Consider the following 9750-nt stretch of genomic DNA (forward strand, 5'->3'; position numbering starts at 1 on the left):
TGTAACTTTAGCTTTTTTGTTTGCAACAACTACGACAACCTCAAAATCTAACATGTGGCTATAGCCAGACCCCAAAAGGCTCTGTTTTGAATAAAAATCTGGACTCTCAAATTCAGGACCACCAAGTAGGCTGATCCTTCTTTCCTGCTGGCAGCAGGTGTGGCCCGAGTGCTTATAAATTATTTGTGCATCCACTGAAGAGACATAAAAGAAAGACTACTTTCTAGGGAATGTTATAACCTCTCTGAAATCTGAGATTGAGACAAACTGTGGCAGGGGGTAGGAGGGTAGAAACTGCCCAGCCTGGATTTTTAGACATGTAGAATCTGAGAAGAATGGTGGACAGGAACTTTCCTGTGTCCTAAATCTTAGTACACAGAATGGAGAGAAAGAGAAAGTCCTGTTCTTACATTTATTGATTCAGTCCCTTAATCATTTATTCAACACATAGTCACTACATGCCAGGTTCTGTTCCAAGTACTAGAAATACTAGCAAAATCCCTGCCCATATGGAGTGTAGTTCACCTACATGGTACTAACCAGTTGGCAGTACTTCCAGTAGCAGTTCAAAAACAAAGAAAATGGGTAACATGGGGTGTGGACATCTACAAACACTTTGGCATTAACAGGACATCCTATTCTGGGAGAAGCAAAAGAAACTAGAGAGGGAAGAGTAGACAGTAGAGGGTCTTAGTGCTAAACCACAAGAGTTTGGATTTTGTTGTGTAGTGGATAAGAGTCACTGAAGTGTTTTTTAATAGAAGGGAAAGAGGAAAGGTTATACACTAAAACAGTTTAATAGAAAATAATGTTAGTTTTATGTTAAACCTGCCAGTCACCTAGGTCCTGGGCTTCCGTGTGATAGTCTTTAGCATTGCTGTTTGAAATGATATTATGTAAATTAGCCATGCCTTAAGTTTTCTTTATTACCTTAAACCTTCATACTTGTGGATGCATTGCCTGAAACTGGGTGTAAAATGAGGAGTTAAAGGTATAATAAGGGAAAGGGGATTGGAAGATATTAACTAAGGAGACCAAAGATCAAATTATCCTATTCTGCTGAAGAGTGTTCCCACCCTAACCAAGACTATATATTTTAACCATAAAGATTAGAATATCTCTTCTAGACAAGGTTTTATTTTAAAAGGAAGTAACTGCTGAATCTTTGTGTTACAATGCTGCTAAGTCACTTCAGTCGTGTCCGACTCTGTGTGACCCCATAGACGTCAGCCCACCAGGCTCCCCCGTCCCTGGGTTCCTCCAGGCAAGAACACTGGAGTGGGTTGCCATTTCCCTCTCCAATGCATGAAAGTGAAAAGTGAAAGTGAAGTCGCTCAGTCGTGCCTGACTCTTAGCGACCCCATGGACTGCAGCCCACCAGGCTCCTCCATCCATGGGATTTTCCAGACAAGAGTACTGGAGTGGGGTGCCATTGCCTTCTCCATGTGTTATAATACATGAGCTACATTTTAAAATAATCAGTAGGTTGTATGTAGTTATGAACGGGAGACAAGCATGTATTGTTAATAACAGGTAAACAGTTCACAGCCTCAGAAATTTAAATTATAAAAGTATTGTGATATTTTTAGAGAATGAATAAAGAAATAATACCTAGGCTTAAAAATACCTTCACGTTTGAGCCCTCAAATATCAATTTGTTCTTTTATTAGTGATTTCTACAAACAAATTATGCAAAGAAACAGCCTGGAATAAGTGGATTTGTTTTACCTGTATACCTGGTACCAGGTCTGATATTAAAGCTGTATTGTAAAATAAAAGAATATAACTGATAGAAGCCATTTGCCTTTATAAACAACTGTCCTTATGTCAGATCTTTTAAAAGAATAACAGAAATGGAGTCAAGATGTTTCTGGTTCTGTTTCCAGCTCTGCAAGAATACTAAAGCAGATGCAATAGTGAAGGATTTGTATGTGGAAAATGCCCAGTTGTTGAAAGCTCTGGAAATGACTGAACAGCGACAAAAAACAGCAGAGAAGAAAAATTACCTCCTAGAGGAGAAGATTGCCAGCCTCAGTAATATAGTCAGGAATCTGACACCAGCACCACTGACTTCTACACCTCCCTTGAGGTCATAGCCAAGCCAAAGGATGAACAATTGTGCACTTTACTGAAATGGATGGGACATTTCAGATGTTCTCTCAACTGTTGTTGTTGTTGTTTTCTTAGAAACCTTTAGTGGCTTAAAGTTAAGCCTAACCTAAAACTTCCAGGAACAGAATTAAAGTCTCTATTCACTGTAATTAGTTTTTATAAATAGACTGTAATGGAAATTGCAAACAAATATTTATTTCACTGAACTATTCCCAAGCTTTGAATTTTTAAAAAATATTTTAATAACCATCAAGAAGGTGATATGAAAACAATTCAAGAATTTTAAAACCCCAGTTTTGAATGAGTTTTTGAAAATTACTATTATGTATAAATTACTATTATGTATACGTTATTATATAAATTGCAGATTTTTAAAAATTGAGATATTATTAATTGATTGTTTTGATCTTTATTTTAAAACCAAATGTATGTCTTCTCATACACTTAAATATGGAAGAGTCATTCTGTTTCTAGTAGTTTGGATTTTTTAATTGTTAGACTTTCTGTTTGGTAACAGAAACTAGAGTCAATAACCACTGAGGTCAGAAAAGGCAGAATTCATAGAACTCTACCTTCTAATACCTATGACAGTATTACCACTCTTAATGTATTACAGATATAAAACTCATTTACTCAACTGCACTGTAAACTAATGTTAAAACTTTACTTTCTTTAAACAATCTTTTTTTTTCCTTCTTAGAAGTTTCTTTGGGAGTTTGTCTTCTAAGAAATGGATAAAGCCACATTCTTAAAGCATTTGAACTATAGGGTAAGCACTGAACAAACTGCTTTGGAGTAAACAGCTAATCCTAAAAGAGAGGAAGCAAACCATGTGGATTTTTCTCTCTTTAAGGTCTTGGAGTTGGTGAACTTATATTTGGGGTTTCATCAAAAACTCAGGGAACAACACTTTAAGTCATCTTCCTGAAATACTGTAGGGCTCTTTAAAAATTTGAAATGTATAAAATACGTGACTATTTATTTGTTGTATATTTAGAGCCATAATGGGATTTTTATTTCTACATTTTTAATGAATTTAATTTTCTGCGGAAAGGGCCTTGCTTTTAGAGTTAAAAACCTTTTAACTTATGGAAGAGTTGTTATTTGCTTGTTTGTTTAATGTGGGTCAAAATCTCCATGCTTCCTATTCCTCTGTACCTTGAATCTGATCATAGAATTTCATACTGTAATAAGAACTGGCATGCCATCTGAGGTAAAGGAGCGCCAAATAGAATTTTCCAATCAGTCTCAAGACTAGAACATTATAGCACAGTAAACGTTCTGAGTAACTTTTTTCCCCAGGTAAAATCCCGGCTTCTAGCCAGGAATTGGTTGGTAAAGAACTTACTGTGTGTGGGACGCAAACAGAGCTTATCACAGCCACCTATTTGTTTTTGTGGAAGAGTAATTAGATCACAAAAATTTACTCTGCTGTATTAGAGGAAAGTCAAGTCCATCAATTTTTTATAAGAGGTATCACAGCAAAATCAAACACTACCTTATGGGCAGGAACAAAACATGAAGCAAACTGCTAAAGAAAGCTCTATTATCAGAAATCCCTGATTTCCCCCGGAAAAGAATTAATTTTAATCCCTCCCTATAGTTATATTTAAAAACATTTGATATCTGCTGTCATACCTTCCATAATCATTTTTCTCCAGTGCACACATTACTAGTAAACTCAACTACTTGTATGGCATTGACTAACACTTAAAAACTGTGGATAGGCCTAGGTTAAGATCGTAAATAAACTAAGATCGTAAATAAAAAAACACCTGTGGTGTTTTTATGTGATATGCTTTAAGTTATTCAAGGCTTTTGCCATCAGAACTGAAAACCAAGCATATTTCTCAAATAGATGGCTTACCATATGATCACATATGTTGTATTTTTATCTTTATTTTTTACATTATGAAAAGTGTAGGTTAATTTGTTTATTTCTTATAAGTCTGTATTTATGTGTATATAAAGTGCTGTACAATGCGTGTAAATATGACTTCTGGAAAGTTTGACTACATTTAGAATCCCTTTATCTAAAATCAAAACGCTGCTCAAATGAAAGTTAATTTAATATCTAGGTGCTTACTTTTTGTTTTACTGAACTTAAAAGACTGGAAAAAAGATCAACACAAGAAATAGAGTTACCTTAAATTTATATATTTGTGCAGCAGATTATTTTTGTAGACTAGAGTGGGAATTTAACTGGCAATTTATAATATAGCTTACAGCTTTTAAAAGAATTTAAAGAAATTAAATTTAAACTATTAAATATTTAGATTTTGCTTTCAGACTTTATAATAGAACTCCTTAAAATCATGTTATATATTTTATAGTCATTTAATTCCTAGTTTATTAAAAGTACTGGTTGTTAAATTCATTTGATTTCTTAAGAACAGTTATTTTAATTAGTTTTAGAAGATAAGATCTTCATTTCAAGGAAGGAGAATCAAGTTTGCCATTATAATAATGTTACCCTTAGAAAGGGGAAATGTGAATAATAAAATCTACATTGTTCTATTTTGCTTTCTTCTGCTTTTTAGAAGCCTGAACTCTTAAGCTCAAATTTGTAAGGGGAGAAAAGTAGATGGGGAGGGTAGAACCAACCACAGTATTTATTTTTCTAAAACTTAATAAACCCAGATTTTTAAAAACTATTGTAAATGTGAATTCTTCCCAGATGCTTCAAATGCATTGTTTATATATTTAACCTTAAACATATGTAGATCACAAAGTCATAGGCTTTCAAGGTATAGGAGGAGTTCTTACAGGTCTAGCATTTTGATAATGTACCAATACCCAGAGTAGGTATTATGATGAGGAACTTTTGGTTTTTTAAGAATGAGTAAAACTTCAATGTGTGAAAATGAATTTTTTATTTTTGTGATTTCTTTTTTTCTGAGTGAAGGAAAAGAGAAATGTGTTGCTATTGTCAGAATCTTAAAGATATTCCCACTCAAGGTAAGGCTAAGTGCTTTGTGATAGTATTAAACAAGTCTTGTTTTGAACGGATTACCAAGTGACTAACTGAAATGGTATAAATTATGCAAGCAATGCCAAAACTAAGTCAAAACCTAATAGCCAAAGCATTCCTTACTTAAAAGTTATTAATTATATCATGTTTGGACCTATTTGAACATCTCAGCCCTGTAAAACATTTTTGGTTTTATGACATATGGATAGCAGTTTAACAATAAATCTATCCCAAGTCAGCTTTTTGTTTCTCAGATTTTTTTTGAATGATATACATTAAATCTGTTCTTATTGGAAGACATTATCACAGCATGATTGAAAGGAACATTAGTTTTGTAAAGGAAAACCTGAATTCATCTATAGCCATCGCTAGAATTCTTTGCATGTAAAGATAAATATGTGTATGTTTATATTGACTTGGTATATTTCATCTTAGCCATTCTATCCTAGAATTATTTTACCATGAGCTTAAAATGTAAATAAATAATTTTGCAAATATGGCCCTTGTTTTCTATACACCATGAACTTTTGTAAACAGTTTCGTATGTTTATCATCGGTTTTTAGAGTGAAAGCATCCAAACATTGCACTAAACACATTTTACAAATGCAGAATCTCTGGAGCTCCCACTCCAGACCTACTGACTCAGAGCCTGCATTTAAACCCCCCCGCCGCCCCGAGTCTCAGAATAATTTGTATGTGATCTAGAGCACTGCTTCTCCATTTCTGTCACAGAATCAACGACCATCACACCAGCCAGTTTGAGATCCCTGTGGTGCTTCATAATTTACTTCTAAAATCCTGACAACCTCGGGTGAGGCCCTACTTGAGATTTTGGTTGCTTCAGGCATGCCTTTATTTCACTTGGCCATATTTACGGGTGATTCATAATTTTCAGTTATTTGCCACTACTGGAAAAAAAAATTGACCTAAAAGCACATTAAGTTAATAATACTGAGTACTGAAATATAGAATGGAAATATTGGCCAAATGAGACCTCACAAGCCATGTTTTATTTATGAAGCTTTTATACCAATCTCACACTGCCTTTATGTTACAGGAACTATTATTAACCCCATTTTACAGGTGAAAAAACTGAAAATTAGCAAAGTTATGACTTACTCAAGGCCACACAGCCAGCTCAGTAAGGAACTCAGGACTCACTAGGCAGGTTTGTCTGTTCTAGTATTTTGCAGTGTAACAGGTATCCATTTCTCCTTCTGGCAAACAACATTTAATTGGTTCAATTAATTGGTATAATTAACAAACCTACCATGCACACTACTCTCTAAAGAAAAACATAAAAATTATTGATTTTCTGTTTATAAACTGGGGTAGTGTAGTGAAATTTATACACACACAAAATAAATAGAAAAAATTAGATCAGTATGAGAAAACAATCCAGTTTTCTTGATGGACTCAGTGCTACAGGCACCAGGATAAGCAAGATTAGTGTCCTCAGGTATTTTAACACAGAAAATGGGGGAAGTTCTTAACCTAGCATTAAATATAACTGTACTTCATTGTTTTGTAGTCTCTTTTATTCATGTTGCATTGAAAAGTCTTACTTTTCTAATATATACCTAATACACATTTTCCCATAATAATGATTGAATTTTGTCCCAAAGACCAATAGTTACTACAAGTCAAAAAAGTGTTTATTCTTTGTTTCGTTTTGCCTCATTTGCAATCAGGAAACATGACTAATTTTGAAAAATGGACATATTAAAAAATTAAAACTTCAAGAAAGGAACTATAAACTGAATCAGTGAAATAAAGAATAGGTAACAGTGTAAAAATAGAACAGGATACCCTTATGTTAAAATAATATTTAATTCTGAGAAATGATGACATGAGATGTACTTTATTAGCTAAGGCAAAGCAAACACTCTGAATAGTCCTTACAGCCCAGATGAACGTTTACCAATCATTTTTCTTTCCTGTTTGAGTATCTGTCTTTAAGATCTCAAGCAATAAATATATTAGAATATAGATAGAAGATTATAAAATAGTATTGTATCAGTGTTGATTTACTGAAGTTTATAAGTACTGTGTTTATGTAACAGTATATTCTAAGGAAGTACACACTGAAGTATTTAGGTATAACCATAATGTATGCAAATTATTCTCAAATCATTCATAACAAAATTACATAGAAACAAATCAAGGAAGCAAAATGTTTTTTGAACATAGGTAATGGGTATGAAAGCATTATTTGCATTATTCTTGCAATCTTAAGTTTGAAATTATTTCCAAATAAAATTTGGAAATGTTATCTATAACATTTAAAGTGTTACAGATAGAAATGTTATCTATAACATTTAAAATGCTATAGAAATTTATGAAGTGTGGTACTAGGCACTTTACCTTCCTTACTCATAGCAGCTCTGAAGAGTAGATGATATTATAATGGTACAGAAGAGGAAACTGATTTGAAACCATCCATAGCAGCCTGTCCACATGTCTGGGGTCCTGAATGTTCATTGGAAGGACTGATGTTGAAGCTGAAACTCCAATACTTTGTCTACCTGATGTGAAGAGCTGACTCATTTGAAAAGACCCTGATGCTGGGAAACACTGAAGGCAGGAGGAGAAAGGGATGACAGAGGATGATGAGATGGTTGGATGGCATCACCAACTCAATGGACATGAGTTTGAGTAAACTCCAGGAGTTGGTGATGGACAGGGAGGCCTGGCATGCTGCAGTCCATGGGGTCGCAAAGAGTCAGACACGACTGAGCGACTGAACTGAACTGATGAAAAGTTCGGCATAATCAGATACTTTTCTACTTCCCTGGGCACATAGAAAATGGGGAAACAGGCAGTTGGGCAGACATAAAAGCCAAAAGGGAGCATTAAGAGGGCCTATAAGGTACAGGAGGGGCTGTTGAGCAAATGAATCCCCCACACACACCCACACAAATGACCATCATGAAACAACACATAAAGGTCCAGTGGAGGCTCAGGATCTCTAGTATACAGTGCCCCCTCCTCTATCTCTACACCTAATAGAGCTACACAAGTATTTTTCCTGAGGTGAAAGACACTTTGTCTTTTACTCTCTCTCTCTCTCTTCTCTTGCTACCTTGCTGCTGCTGCTAAGTCACTTCAGTCGTGTCCGACTCTGTGCGACCCCATAGACGGCAGCCCACCAGGCTCCCCTGTCCCTGGGATTCTCCAGGCAAGAACACTGGAGTGGGTTGCCATTTCCTTCTCCAATGCATGAAAGTGAAAAGTGAAAGGGAAGTCGCTCAGTCGCGTCCGACTCTTAGCGACCCCATGGACTGCAGCCTACCAGGCTCCACCATCCATGGGATTTTCCAGGCAAGAGTACTGGAGTGGGGTACCATTGTCTTCTCTGCTTGCTACCTTCAGAGATCAGATCAGTCGCTCAGTCGTGTCCGACTCTTTGCGACCCCATGAATCGCAGCACGCCAGGCCTCCCTGTCCATCACCAACTCCCGGAGGTCACGCAGACTCACATCCATCGAGTCAGTGATGCCATCCAGCCATCTCATCCTCTGTCGTCCCCTTCTCCTCTTGCCCCCAATCCCTCCCAGCATCAGAGTCTTTTCCAATGAGTCAACTCTTTGCATGAGGTGGCCAAAGTACTGGAGTTTCAGCTTCAGCATCAGTCCTTCCAAAGAAATCCCAGGGCTGATCTCCTTCAGAATGGACTAGTTGGATCTTGCAGTCCAAGGGACTCTCAAGAGTCTTCTCCAACACCACAGTTCAAAAGCATCAATTCTTCGGCACTCAGCCTTCTTCACAGTCCAACTCTCACATCCATACATGACCACAGGAAAAACCATAGCCTTGACTAGACGAACCTTTGTTGGCAAAGTAATGTCTCTGCTTTTGAATATGCTATCTAGGTTGGTCATAATAAGTGTCTTTTAATTTCATGGCTGCAGTCACCATCTGCAGTGATTTTGGAGCCCAGAAAAATAAAGTCTGACACTGTTTCCACTGTTCCCCCATCTATTTCCCATGAAGTGGTGCTTGCTACCTTAGGAAGAATTTAACTCAAAGAAACAGAAACCTGCTCTGGCTAGTCTTAAGTGAAAGGGGATTTACTGTAAGGAATACTACTCAGTTCATGGAACCAAAGGGCAGGAAATAAAGACTTCATGAGGCATTAAAACAAAGACTTTAATGCTCTTCCTTACCTTCCTCCTCCTCTATCCCTATTTCTCATCACTTGGCCTTTTGTTTTTGCTTCTCTGTACCTGTTTATTAAGGCTAGTGGGGTGGGGTTGTTGTTTGTTTCTCCTGCTTTATCTGACTTTCCTGTTTAAGTGCCAGAGTCCAACAATTACTTCCAAGTCACAATTCCAAAATTTTAAGGAATCTGACCAGGCAGTCTTTCCATAATCCAATCAACTATGGCCATTAAGGGTCAGAGTCTTAGGGGTACAAGCTTCAGAGGCCACCACATCACAGGGAATACTCTCACAGATAAGGGGTTAGAGCAGTTAGGGAAATCTAAACTTAAGATGTGTAGACAGTGGGTATAAAAATGACTTTAAAAGGTAGAGCCTCAAAGATAGATTTCCCTGTTTACTCACATTTTTTATGGAAGTATAATGGCTAGTCAAAGAGAAGCACCATCTTAAAATGCCTCCTGGTGACAAATGTCATAATTGCTCATGTTATCCAATCTTTTGTT

General features: G+C 36.4%; 1 protein-coding gene across 5 annotated transcripts in view; it reads left to right on the top strand.

Annotated features, from left to right (window-relative positions):
- Window positions 1-5580, top strand: part of NIN (ninein) — a 107650-nt gene extending 102070 nt beyond the window's left edge. For all 5 annotated transcript variants that reach the window (XM_070378089.1, XM_070378092.1, XM_070378093.1 and 2 more), the window contains one exon: window positions 1887-5580. In XM_070378089.1, the coding sequence (XP_070234190.1) occupies window positions 1887-2096 (210 nt within the window). In that variant the 3' untranslated portion in view covers window positions 2097-5580. The remainder of the gene's footprint in view (window positions 1-1886) is intronic.
- The last annotated feature ends 4170 nt before the right edge of the window (window positions 5581-9750 follow it).

The sequence above is a fragment of the Bos mutus genome, chromosome 10, assembly GCF_027580195.1.
Source record: "Bos mutus isolate GX-2022 chromosome 10, NWIPB_WYAK_1.1, whole genome shotgun sequence".
Taxonomy (NCBI): domain Eukaryota; kingdom Metazoa; phylum Chordata; class Mammalia; order Artiodactyla; family Bovidae; genus Bos; species Bos mutus.